This window comes from Macaca thibetana, chromosome 4 (assembly GCF_024542745.1).
Source record: "Macaca thibetana thibetana isolate TM-01 chromosome 4, ASM2454274v1, whole genome shotgun sequence".
NCBI classification, from domain to species: domain Eukaryota; kingdom Metazoa; phylum Chordata; class Mammalia; order Primates; family Cercopithecidae; genus Macaca; species Macaca thibetana.
Window position 1 is genome coordinate 73188218 of NC_065581.1, and position 14078 is coordinate 73202295.

The window sequence follows — 14078 nt, forward strand, 5'->3', positions numbered from 1 at the left end:
GTTTTGCATTTCTGAAATCTTCAGCCTGCACAACTAACTGGCATAAAAGCCCTCCATGCTTCTGAAGAATTTTCACAGCAGCCTAAATGAAAGACGACTCTAGTTGCTGGAGATGCTGGCAGAATACTGAGCAAGCTGTGATTTATTCGGGTTTTCAGTTGATAAATCACAGGAAGTTCTAACACTGGTTTATACTTTTTATATCACAGATTCATTTATCCAGGGGTTTTTCAAAAGGGGAATGGCACACCTAACGCAGTAAGAACAGCATGTCGCTTCTCCTACATGCCTGCACTTCTGTGGATGTTATTTGGCCTAAGGGATGGCTGATCCTCATTTAGAGGATGCATCCAGGAGTTCACATGCTGATCTGAATGTGGAATGGTATTAACTAAAAATCTTATGAGAGTTTTCAAATTCTCTCTTCTCCTTAGTTCAAAAGTGATTGTGGAATAATGTTATCTCTCTCCCACCATTGCGACCACAAACTGCTTTCTACCCTGACATTAAGCAAAAGAAAAGAGAAAGACTTAATTGGAATTTGTTTTGAATCTTGCAAATGATACTAAATAAATTATCTGGGCATTGCCTGTAAATACAATAAAATTGGGGCATAGACAAGAAATACTATTCTGGGCTGGATGTGGTGGCTCATATCTGTAATCCCAGCACTTTGGGAGGCCGAGGCAGGTGGATCACTTGAGGCCGTGAGTTTGAGACCAGACTGGCCAACATGGTGAAACCCCGTCTCCACTAAAAATACAAAAATTAGCTGGGCATGGTGACACACCCCTGTAATCCCAACAACTCAGGAGGCTGAGACAGGAGAATCACTGGAACCCGGGAGGTGGAGATTGCAGTGAGCGGAGATCGCTCCATTGCACTCCAGCCTACAGAGCCAGACTCCATCTCAAAACAAACAAACAAACAAACAAAAAACAAAGAAACAAAAAACTATTCTGACCAAGCAGCCTTAACATTCCCCTCAACTTCACTAAACTTTTTCCCCCCCCCAAGACAGGGTCTCACCCTGTCACCTAGACTGGAGTGCAGTGATGAGAGTAACTGGGACTACAGGCATGTGCCATGGCACCCAGCTAACTTTTGCTTTGTGTGTGTAGAGACAGGGGTTTCATCATGTTGCCCAGGCTGGTCTTGAATTCCTGGACTCAAACAAATCCACCTGCCTCAGCCTCCCGAAGTGCTAGGATTACAGGCGTGAGCCACCACTCCCAGCTTTCACTAGACTTAAGACAAACTTTTTCCACAAGGCTCTCAACTTCCTTTTTCTTAGAGCAGTTAGTTAAAACTTTTAATTGCAAATTCCATGTTCCTTTGAGATGTAAATCTTTGAAAAACCCTCTTGCCACCTTTACAACTCAGGAATGTTATGCTCCAGGGCCTGGGTGCCATCCTGTAAAATGTAATCCTCAAGGACGTTAGCAGCTTTCTCCTGGTCTCTGTGGAAAGGTAGGAGCCTAACACTGGAGGGCGCCTTGCTCTAAGTTGTAAGACAAGAGGTAGACAGCCTGTGTTGACGTTCTCCATTTCCATTTCATTCCAGCCTCATTGAAGTCTGGCTTCTCTACCCTTGCCGTTCCACTAGATTGCTTTTGTAAAGCATTCTGATGACCTTTGACCTGTCCACTTAAGTGCCCTCTACTCTGTTCACTCACAGCTGCTAAAATTATGGGCCTGTCTCTCTTCTGCTCTTCTGTTTTGCGGCTTTCTGCAACATTGTCTTCCACCTCGCTGACCGCTATTTCTTGACTCCCTTTACTGTAATTTTTCTATTTCCCCATTACCCGTTGGGGTTACTCAGAGTTCCATTCACAGCTCTTCCTCCAGTCCTACACATTGCCCCAGGCCATCTCCTCCCGTCCTACACATTGCTACACATTGCGCCAGGCCATTTCCTCCTACCCTACACATTGCCCCAGGCCATTTCCTCCCATCCTACACATTGCCCCAGGCCATTTCCTCCCGTCCTACACATTGCTCCAGGCCATTTTTAAAAATCTGTTCTCTGGCTTCAGCTGAAGTTCCCCAAATGTATACTTTCAGCCCTGGCTTTCCCTTGGCCTCCAGACACCTACTTTATAGGCTAGAGTCAATCTATCTTGTCCATTTCCTTAGAACTGGTTTTCTCTCAAATAGTTTTGGAGTCTTTTAAAAATATTTAAAGGATCTTATTAATTTTTGCCTTATGTATTGCATTTAAAATTTAAAAACAAATTAATATGTGCACACCCTTTGTACCTATCTTATATTTTTCCCAAGTTTTTCCAAACAGTTTATCGTTATCATTATCGATAAACTGTTTTATTTTTATTTTACTTGAGACCACTTTAAGGACTGTCTAGCACTTACTTTGAAAACTTTTTGGGCTTTCCAAAATTCTATTAAAGTTTAATTTTAAAAGACCGTAAGTCATAGGAAACAAAAGAAAAAGAAAAATAGGACACCCAAAGTCGAAGCAAATAGATTTGACAGGCATTTTTAGACAGCCTGGCTCAGCCTGGCTTTCCCTTCCTTCCAATCTGAGCTCCCTTCGCTCCCTTCACCCCTGTTCTGTAAACAAAGCTGTCATCACTGTGGAGTAACCGAAGAAACCTGGCACTCCCAGAAATGTCTACATTTTTCTTCTGCATTTTCTGGAATAGTCCCTCACCCCCCTTTCTCTTCCTGGGCCCACTGCCATCATACAGCAAGACCCAACTCAATATTCACTGTCTGTATACGAAGCCTGCCATGATATCCCTTTGCCTCTGTAGCATTAATTGCTCTCTCCTCATTACTTCTTAAGATTTCTTTCTGCTCACATCCTGATTCTGTATTTAACAGACTCTATTATGTCTTTTTGTATATGCTTCCATTTTTCTCATTAGTTATTTAGCTCCTTGGCAGGGGGCAGAGATGGGGTCGATTTATCTTTTGGTCCTTGTGGCTATCATAGTGTCTGACTCATGGCAGATAATCCATAAATGTTCACTTCATGTATGAGTGAACAGGCACCCAAATCATGATTACATTATCATTTACTTGTCTAACTTCTCTGTAACAGCAAAGATAAAGGCCAGAGAGAGGCACAGGCTTGAGTAACTGTTGATGATTTAAGAAAAATGATTCAATATTTGGAAATAAGGAGAAAAGTTGACTGTGTGGCCTCTTCAATGTCACGTTAGAATACAACAATCCCACCCAGTAAACAGAGACCACCTGTGGGCCAATCCGACAAGTTGCCTGCTTTTGTACAACATGCAAGCTAAGAATGATTTTTAAATTTTTAAATGGTTAACTTTTAATTCGTTATATAAGTACCTATATAATTTTTGCCTTTTGGCTTTCAATGCCTAAAATTTTACTGTTTGGCTTTTTAAGAAAAAGTTTGCCGATGCATGGAAAGCAGTAACTTCGTTTGACTCACTATTTTCTGCGGATTATGGTCCAGGCATTTTACAACTCTGTAAAATTAGAAAATTGATGGTGCAATGATTGTAGTTTCTGTTTTATATTTACCAATCTTATTTCATCATTCTCTTTTGTCCTCTGGCTACCTAAAATTCCAATGTTCATATTCTCTTTAAACCAGCTTTGTCATCCTACCAATTCCCTTATTTCAAAATTAAATAGGACTTTGACATATGCTCAGTATCTACTTTATGACAATTATGGTTTTTACATTTTGAGGATGATTCTTTGATACGGGTTAGGGGAGGCAGGGATGGGTAGGGCTGGTGGTTTTGGAGGCTGGGGGGGACACTGGACGTGAGATGGGAGGACCTTCTTACCCTTCAGTGTTGCAGACCACTAGCTCTAATCTATGTCTACCACGAAGGTGGTCAGGGAAGGGTGAAAGAGTAAGAAAAACAGTAATGCAGTTTTGCTGTATTCAACTGTCCTGGCTGGAAAACATTGAAATGATAGGATCCCCTCTCTAGTTTCCAAGGATAGATTCTTGAGATTCTCTCCTAGAGACAAAGCTAAGTACTTATTCTTGACATACAGAATTTCCAGCAGCTGCCTTTATTTCTTGTTAAAGATTTCTCCCTTTTAATTCTCTTCCAAGGAGAATTTTCTCAGCAGATTGGATCGTCATCGTTGAGTTCAAGTAAATACTTGAAAGACCAAAACCTCAATCAGGGCCATTCCTGAATTTGCTTAAGTGACCTCCTCTTATCATTAGGGATTTTGGGCGTCAGTGTCTCTTGGGTCTCTCTTACTACCCGCTGGAGGATGGGCACTGCAGTGTATCAGCCCAAGCCTTCCGTAACTGAAAAGTCCACACCAGCAATAGAGCCAAGAGCTGGGTAAATTGGAATTTGAGTTCTTGTTTTCTGGGAATCTGAAGTAATTATCTTCACTCCGGATCCAGGGTCCTGAGAGACAGCACAATCTGCTGGTTGCACTGGTTGGTTGTATTAGGGACATTTTAATCAGCTCACCTGTCAGTCACCATGATAGCTTACACTCAAATATACCACCAAAAGGAGAAAACCTGGATCAGCCAGTCACACTGAAAAACTAGGAGCAAAATAGCTGTCATATTGCTAGATTTAAAACAGAGGAAGAAAATGATTGAAAATCATCTGCACATTTTCCCTTAAAATTCCCCTTTAAAATTTAGATATGCATTTCTCTTATAATAATTTTGTATGTATTTCCCCAGACTAAAATTGTATAGGAGTACTGATGCTAGAAACACTTTTCTGTAACTGTACAGGCTTTTTTTAAGAACAGCATTTTAAATTTCATGTTCACAAAGTTTTATAAGTTATGCAGATTCAGAGAATTAAGAAGTTAATTAACTCTATTCAAAAGCAATGGTGGTGAGAATTTTTGGGTTTTAGTACTGTCTCCTCCCTGGATTGGAACAAGGCTTTGAATGGAAAAAGGAGGTGTGAGTGAGGGTGGTGTTTGTGAATCTGTTTGTGCACCTGACTACCACACGCTTTGGGGTCGCTATCTCCTCCTCCTCAGCAGCCTCACCCTCCAACGGGAGCTCGTACTGCTGTGTGCCCTGCATGGTTAGTGGTCCCCTCTGAATCTCGTATTAAAAATCTGCTCTCCAGTGCTGGAAGTGTGGGCCTAATGGGAGACGTTTGGGTCACAGGGGCAGATCCCTCATGACATGAGTAGATAAATGTCCTCCCTGGGAAGGAGGGGTGAGTGAGTTCTCACTCTGTGAGCTCCCACCAGCAAAAACAGCCTGGCATCGCCCTCTCCTCTGCTTCCTCCCTTACCGTGCGATCTCTGCACATGCTGGCTCCCCTTTGCCTTTTGCCATGAGTGGAAACAGCCTCAGGCCCTCACCAGAAACAGATGCTGGCGCCTGCGGAAAGATGAGCCAACTCTTTTCTTTACAAATTATCCAGCCTCAGGTATTCCTTCATAGCAATACAAACAGATGAAGACAGCTGGTATTCTGTATTCCCAGCCCTGGACCTTAGTGACTGCAGCTGGCTGCTTAGTCCTTGCTATTCCCGGCCATCGAAGACCGTCTCATTGACCAGCCTGGAGGGACTAGAGTTCCTTTCATTTATTTCTACTCCTACTTTCTCTCTTCTGTTCAGGCTTAACAAAATGAGACTTAAAGAAAACTCAGTGCTCTCTTCATTATGAGACAATCCTTTAGTGATGTCCAGGCCCACAGGAATTTACAGGAAGGCTGGCACAAAAGAAACTTGTCCTTAAAAAGTCTGTTAGAATGAAAAAGATGTAGTTTTGATCCCAGCATAGTTCTAAGATGTCCCTTTTCTACTGCAGTGCAAATTCCTTTGGGCAGGGATGGATTTTCGTGCATTAACATGTTGTATAGTGGTGGATGAATGCTGTTCTGGATTAAGCATGTAGAAGATGGTCAATGTCCTGATCATCAGTCCAGCACCCACTTCCTGATTACATGGGTGAACCCAGCCTTCGCCTTTGGTGAAATATCTAAACCAGAATCCCCAGCTGTGCATGAAGGAGCCCACAGAGTCAGTGACTATTCCCTGTGCCCCTCTCTGTTCCTTGCCTGCTCCTCCCTGCCTGCTGGTACCTTCCTCCTTCCCCTCACTGTTGACTGGAAGGAAAACATTTGAGGGCAGTTTACCACAGTGGCTTCTAGCTATGCATAGTGTAGTATAATTAGGAACCATTTTGGATATTGGATTTACCCATTTGGATTTACGTAGATGAACCCACACAGTTCATTGATGATTTTTAACTTTATAAAATCCATGTTTGACTTTCTAATTCTGCTGTCCTCAAGTGCTTTGATTGAACCATCACCATTTGGCTGATGCTTAATGATATCCTAAGCATCAATTAAGACAAGCATCACTATGTCCTAACTGGTGCAACACAGCCAATTTTTGGCAGATCTTTTGCATAGATTTATTATTTTATACATTTTCAATATATATAAAATTTAGATTTTGTCACTCTCCAGGTATCTGGTAAGGAATAGAGTATGAACTATAAGTTCACTGAGGTGCTTAGTGTAACATTCAGTGGCTTCTGCAAAGTATCTCCCTTGTAGTTACCATGAGTGGTCATTCAATCATTCAACAGTTTTTATTCGGATTCACTGCTTCTCCTGGCTTTACATGTTAATTTCTTCAAAAGTATTTGAGTTGGTGCAGGCTCAGGGTTGAGCTACCTCTGGAAAGCAAGCAAGTAACTTCCCAGGTTGTCCAGCGGGCACTGGCTTTCCCCTACTTTTCCACCACTAAAAATAAGAATTGGGCATGTATGCCATAGTTCACTGGGTAGGCTGGAGGCATTCTTAGGTAGCTCAGCATAAATATGACTCTGCAGGGAGTGAAACTGACGTTAGCACCATCTCATGCTTACCACCTTTGGCTTCTTGGAAGAAAAGCTGCATAGCAGAACTATTCACAAGAAATTAGTGAAAATAATTTCAGTTCCACCCCCTCCACAAATACCTTGTCATGCTACTTTTTATTGTTTTCGCTGGTACCTTATGCAGGTCACAAATTGATAGTCAAGTTAATTATGACAATGTTGCAATAGTAACTACTAATGTTTATTAAGTAACTACAATTTGTCAAATGCTATGCTAAGTATTGTAAATTTCTTTCAGTTAGTCCTCATAATGTTACTATCTCCATTTTCTTTTCTTTCCTTTTTTTTTTCTTTCTTTTGTTTTTTGAGAGGAGTCTCCCTCTGTCGCCCAGGCTGGAGTGCAGTGGGGGCAATCTCAGCTCACTGCAACCTCTGCCTTCTGGGTTCAAGGGATTCTCCTGCATCAGCCTCCTGAGTAGCTGGGATTACAGGCACCCACCACCATGCCAGGCTAATTTTTGTATTTTTAGTAGAGACAGGTTTTTGCCATTTTGGCCAGGCTGATCTCGAACTCCTGACCTCAAGTGATCCATCTGCCTTGGCCTCCCAAAGTGCTGGGATTATGGGTGTGAGCCACCACACCTGCCCAAAATTTCTCCATTTTCCATTTGCAGAAATTGAGTGCTGCAGTTAGCACACAAGATTCACATTTAGGGCTGGGGATCCCCAAGACCATTACTATGCTGTGCTTGCTTCCAGTATCAACAGTGTCCCTTATACACCCTGGCAGTGCACTAACAGCTTCCCACCCTCTTTCTAAGGCACTACTTAAGTGGCATCTACACTGAGGAGCTGCTCCCGACAGCCGCACACCTGGGTTCTCCCTTGCTTCAACTTGGCTTCGGACGTTGACCTTGTGCTGGTGGATGGGTCCCTAAGTAAGCTGTCAGCTCCCTGAGGGAGGGAGGAAGGCAGGGGATTGTGCTATGACTTCTTCAGTGCTTTCCAAGTTCTCCCCATATATACTTCCCGCTAGCTTAATCAATTGGTTGAAGAAATTAGCCTCTTGATCCTAACTGGCAAAGACCCCTGGTTCCTTCTCAGTTCTGAAGTAGTTTTCCCGGGAAGAGGCAGTGTCTTACTTGCATTTAGGAGGTGTTTGATTTCTTAGGGGATCCGCAGGGCTTACTTAGCTGCTCCTGTTTAGAGGTAAGTGCTCCCAGGCTCAGTGCCTACAGGCGGTCTGACTTTTTAAGGATCCTGTTTACTAAGGTACTGAGGCAATTTGCTTAAAGTTGCTCAAAGCCCTGCTCTATCAAATATAAATATCTCCCACTGAGCCTTTTTGGTTTGCATTTTGCCCAAGGCCTCTTCCTTCTGCTTTCATTGTTAGTCCACAGAGAGCCAGAGAGGGTGTTAAAGATTCACTCCACTAATTCATAGCCAATTAGGAAGCTTTGTTTTGAATTTGACTGGGAGGTAGCTTTGGCAGAAATCGGGAGCCCTCCCTACCTTGCACTCCAGGGAATAAAGGACTTCTTTCAATTGGTTACAAAACAGAATTTTGAAACTAATGGTAAAAACAGTTTCCAATTTGGTCACAGCTGGTTACAATGGTGCACACACTTTGCTTTATTATCAGAGCAAATGTTTGCTTTCTCTTAAGTGACTTTGGGCTAAGCTCCCATGTCTTTAAAAGTTTTCTCCTTGTCTAACTCTTTGCTTTAATCTTCACATGGAAGCTGATCTGTAGTATACAACCAAAAAGCAAATTTATTTTCTTCTTCTTTTTTTTTTTTTTGGTGATGGCAAAGTGACTTTCTCCAAGTTTGAATTTCTATCTAATGATTATTTTTCTTTCCTTAGAATGATGTCTCTGATCCTGAATTACCTGATGAAGTAGCTATTCTGAAAATGAACTGTGATTGAAAGACTGCTTAGGTAGGAAGCCCCGAGGTTGTTGCAGAGCACTGAGAAAGTGCTTTTGACTTCTAGCAGAATGTAAATTAGCTTGGCTGTGGGCTACATTAAAAAAAATCTCTTAAACACAGCAAAAGTTTTGCTCTGTTTAAACTTATAAGTAAAGCTCTCAGATTGTGCAACAAGAGGTGTGCTTGTTCATTGCTTTTTGATACAGGAAAATGTTCACTTGCATGTCTTTGGACTCTACCTTTCTAATGACGTGCTCCACAGCTTCCAAAAGGTTGTTTTATCTAGTGTCATTTCAGTTTGATTTTTGTGGCCTAAAGGTTGAAATATATGCTTAAAAACAGAACAAAATAAAACAACATGAACAAAACATCTCCTTCACTTTCTGGGTTGGATTCTCTTACCTGGTTCAATGTTGAGGGAGTAGCTGTCTATTTCCATATGGAGTTGCTGGGCTGCAGCAGAACGAAAATCCTCCAAGACTCCATGCACGGCCTTGGTGAGGTTATACGGCACCGACTTAGCAAACTTCATTTTGCTATTCACAATCACACTCCCGTTTCTGAAGTTAAGTATTTCAAGTTGCTTAAATCCTGTAAGATTGGATCGTAGATACGGAACCAGCTGCAAAATAAAAGATGGTTTACTCTTAACTGCGTTCTAAGTGCTCAGCTGCTGCTAATTCCACTTACACTCAGTTTTCATTAACTGAGGCATATATTTTAGTTCCTTTTTATTGTTTTGATTTTTGTTTTTGGATTTAATGTGAGACCAGAACACCACTACTTAATGGTTGATGTGCAGTGATTATGTTCCACATTCCCACCTTTCTGTCTGTGTATTGAGATGGATGGCTGTGATTTTTTTCATGGTGAATTGTGAGAACAGATGATTTTTAAAAACCCGAGCCAATGCTATTAGCAAAGCAGGAATGCCAAGTTCAGTTATTAAAAGAAAGAAAAAAACCAAGTAAACAAAGACATGTTCCCAACTGAGCCCAAGAGCAGACTGACCGATGTCTGTGTAAATGGGACATCTATTTGGATGCATCCAATTTGAAATGGTCTATTAAAATAAGCATCAGCTTAAACATCAGCATGTCTCTGCACGCAGTAAATGGTTCCCGGCCAACACAAATGTGGGGCACTGGAAACAGCAGGAAACTGGCAGTTAGGAGAGTTGGGTGCCAGTCCTAGAACTGTCCCTAACTAGCCGTGGACCTTCATCAAGCCCTGGAACCACTGTGTTGTACCTCAGTGCCCTTATCTGAGTTGTGAGGAAGAACAAAAAGTGATCCCGTAGCGAGCCCTTTCCAAACTATCATAATCTCAACAGTATGCCCCATGGCATTGTGTTTCAGAGTCCCACATCTGCCTCCTGTGAGCCACAGCCATCCTAGAGATCATTTTTCAGAAATGTCTGAAACTCAGTGATGTCTACTTTGTCCTTGGCTCTGAAAGTGAGCCCCCTCTTTCATGAATTGTACTATGAACCCAGACAGCACAGAGATGCAAGTGTCAACCTCCTAGGCATGACCCAGACCTGATTTGTATTTGCCCTTGTCCCCACCCCACCACAATTTTGACTCTGACCCAGCCCCACATTCTAGTACTTCCCTCACAAGGTTTTTGTGTGAGTAAAATGAAATTTTAAACAAACTGTGGAGCTTCCCTTTTCTTTCTTTTTTTTTTTTTTTTTTTTTGAGACAGAGTCTCGCTCTGTAGCCCGGGCTGGAGTGCAGTGGCCGGATCTCAGCTCACTGCAAGCTCCGCCTCCCAGGTTTACGCCATTCTCCTGCCTCAGCCTCCCAAGTAGCTGGGACTACAGGCGCCCGCCACCTCGCCCAGCTAGTTTTTTGTATTTTTTAGTAGAGACGGGGTTTCACGGTGTTCGCCAGGATGGTCTCGATCTCCTGACCTCGTGATCCACCCGTCTCGGCCTCCCAAAGTGCTGGGATTACAGGCTTGAGCCACCGAGCCCGGCCAGGAGCTTCCCTTTTCAAGCTACTGTCCCCTGATGTTGCCTACTTACTTTGACTAGCCTCATTCTTGGTGTCTTAGCATTGCTTTGGCCGGGGAAGAGATTCCCTGTCTTCACCTAGTGTTCAGATAGCTGGGTGCTGCTTCTCCCAAATCCATTTTCCTCTTTTCCATAGAAAGAGGCTGCTGATCCAGAGAGCACATTTTCCAGCCTCCCTTGCGGCAAGGATGGCCATGTGACTAGTTCCCACTAACATGATGTGGGCAACTTTGGTGTCTTTTGCTTAGGAGAAAATTGCTTTCTCTCAGCTTCCTCTCTGCTTCTCACAAGTGGAAACAGGGATGTACCAATGACCCAGCTTTGACCATGTGAATGAGGAAATGCCCCTGGTGTTGGCAGAGCTATAAGATGGAAGAAGTGTGGGTCCCTGAATGACATCGTAGAGCAAAGCTGTCCTACCCATCAAGTGAAAGAGAAATAAACTTGTATTGAATCAAAGTCACTATATCCTTACCTCTTCATTATGGCAGCTTAGCGTGAACCCTAATTAACATACCACGGTTAGTTTGTCAGAGGCATGTGAACCAGAACAACTCCATCTTGAATAGGAGCTGGGTAAAATGAGGCTGAAACCCACTGGGCTGCATTCCCAGACAGTGAAGGCATTCTAAGTCACAGCATGAGAGAGGAGGTCAGCACAAGACACAGGTCATGAAGACCTTGCTGATAAAACAGGTTGCAGTAAAGAAGCTGGCTAAATCCTACCAAAACCAAGATGGCCACGAGAGTGACCTCTGGTCACTACTGCACTCCCATCAGCACCATGACAGTTTACAAATGCCATGGCAATGTCAGGAAGTTACACTATATGGTCTAAAAAGGGGAGGCATGAATAATCCACCATTTGTTTAGCATAGCATCAAGAAATGACCATAAAAATGGGCAACCAGCAGCCCTCAGGGCTGCTCTGTCTGTGGAGTAGCCATTTTTTTATTCCTTTACTTTCTTAATAAACTTGCTTTCATTTTGTACTGTGGACTTGCCCTGAACTCTTTCTTATGCGAGATCCAAGAACCCTCTCTTGGGGTCTGGATTAGGACCCTTTTCTGCAACAGGTTCTCTGGGACTCTGTTGCCTCAGACTCTCCCAGTATCTACTCACCTCATTATAAATGGTGTGGGGTGGGGAGATGGCACAGATAAAATCTTACTTTAAAGCAAATGTTCACTTGAGAAATTGGGTGTCATGTGGATTTTAATCTGTGTAATGATTTAACTTATATGAAGCATACAAATTTTTTACTATTGTCAGACAATCTGCAATCTGTGTGATATGCATTGTATAATTTATTTTAATTAGCCATGAATGTGTAGAGATATTACATAGTTCAACATTTCTTATGGTATATGTATTTCTCATTGTACATGTAGAAACAAAATAAACGTGAGTTTGGGAGTATCTTATTTTCAGAGATATATGTCATAATAATCATCTTTTCACTTTCTTTATTAGGGACTAGGAATGATAAGCCATTTAGTCATTTTTTAAGTTAACAAGAACTTGAGGGGAACTAAGGAAGGAACCCTTACTCCTGAACTCTCAGCCTCATCTGTGCTGGACAATTCTAGCTTTGTACCCTTCCATGAGATTGACACAATTTAGAAAATGTTCACTCTCTTGGCCGGGCGCGGTGGCTCAAGCCTGCAATCCCAGCACTTTGGGAGGCCGAGACGGGCGGATCACGAGGTCAGGAGTTCGAGACCATCCTGGCTAACACGGTGAAACCCCGTCTCTACTAAAAAATACAAAAAACTAGCCGGGCGAGGTGGCGGGCGCCTGTAGTCCCGGCTACTCGGGAGGCTGAGGCCGGAGAATGGCGTAAAAACCCGGGAGGCAGAGCTTGCAGTGAGCTGAGATCCGGCCACTGCACTCCAGCCTGGGCGACACAGCGAGACTCCGTCTCAAAAAAAAAAAAAAAAGAAAATGTTCACTCTCACTATTTTTAGATTCCGCATTCAGTGCTTGAGTGTTATGTATTATTCCTGGATTAACTAAGTTAGGAAGAATTATAATGAAAAGAGTTTAAGAATAAATTTATTCCCACAAGGTTGGGTGGCGGTGTCTTCTCATTTGTCTATCACAGAACTCACTTCCCCAACTGGATCCAAATTCATCTCAAAATTCTAGTTGAATGTCTTCAGCAACAGCTGTCTTAGTGATTTGTTTCTACTAACCCTCATTGCTCAAGACAGCTAATGATTATATTATAAAATAACAACAAGGAAAGAAGAGACAGAGAATTGAGAATCGTGAGCAGTGCCCACTCACCAGCTGTGTGAATTGTTGCTCCAGAGCTCGGTACTCCAGAGAGCTCTTGTTGAACAGGTCGTTGGAGAAGGCCATGTTAGCAACACGCAGACTGAAGAACACTACCAGCTCTCGGCCCTTGGGGGCAATGGTCATAGAACTAGTGGTGATATACTGTAAAGCTGAGACAGGAGTGGTGTCCTCCAAGAAATGATCCGGGACAGAAACATATTCGCTGAGTTCTGCTACCTCAGATGGGGCAGGAGTCTCAGACAGATCCATTTCATCTAGGTCTCTGACAATATCTTCGCCACCTGCACTTGACCTGCTGTCATCTGAAGATGCAGGTGGATGTGAAATTCCCAGAGTCAGTTGGCTGATTGCAGAATAATCACTGGTGGGGATGGTGAGCCCTGGTACTAGCACTGTCTGGTCAATGGCCATTATATCTGTGGTGCCTTGATCAGTCAGAGAGATGATACTTGATGCCGTAAAGAAAGGTGGAGTTTCTGATAGGGAGGTAGAGGCCATAGCAGGGGGAGACCAAGAAATGTCTGTGGAGGAAGTACAATTTCGTTATTGAAATCAATTTCATTATGTCCAAGTATTCCCTAAAGAATGGAAAATGAAAAAAAGAAAATTCAAAATTAAGCTTAACTTAAGAAAATACATAGCATTTGCATAGATCATTTCAATAGTCATTTTTTTAAAAGAAGATAAATTGGAACAGAAAGGGCAGGCAGCCCTTTGTCCCAGCCTAGGGAGACAAACAGTGGATCCCTGCACCCATTTTATTCAGGCCCAACAGTTCTTGATATATGAGACTAAAAGAGCGCCAGTTAACTAGAATTTCTGGAATTACTGCCTAGCCAGACACGATACACCTGGGAATCAAGTAGTAGAAACTGACTGAGTCACCAATTGGTGCCAAACTGCCGCTGGCATTGGAACAGATTTAGATCCCTCATCCCCATATAGAACTCCCAGACAACTAGGTGTGCAGTTTTGGCCCAGAAATTTTAATCATTTTCCAATAATGCAAGCCTGCATTTTATGCAGTTGGATTTTTTTGG

The 14078-nt window shown here is 42.7% G+C and overlaps 3 protein-coding genes across 5 annotated transcripts in view; all 3 read right to left on the reverse strand.

Annotated features, from left to right (window-relative positions):
* COL12A1 (collagen type XII alpha 1 chain) overlaps window positions 1-14078 on the reverse strand; it is a 1021934-nt gene that overhangs the window by 857338 nt on the left and 150518 nt on the right. The gene's annotated exons all lie outside the window — the stretch shown is intronic.
* LOC126952142 (cytochrome c oxidase subunit 7A2, mitochondrial) overlaps window positions 1-14078 on the reverse strand; it is a 1153643-nt gene that overhangs the window by 696784 nt on the left and 442781 nt on the right. The gene's annotated exons all lie outside the window — the stretch shown is intronic.
* The window catches only part of IMPG1 (interphotoreceptor matrix proteoglycan 1), a 146106-nt gene that overhangs the window by 17930 nt on the left and 114098 nt on the right, over window positions 1-14078 (reverse strand). For both annotated transcript variants that reach the window (XM_050786503.1, XM_050786502.1), the window contains 2 exons: window positions 13027-13559; window positions 9123-9342 (listed from right to left, as the gene is read on the reverse strand). In XM_050786503.1, the coding sequence (XP_050642460.1) occupies window positions 9123-9342; window positions 13027-13559 (753 nt within the window). The remainder of the gene's footprint in view (window positions 1-9122; window positions 9343-13026; window positions 13560-14078) is intronic.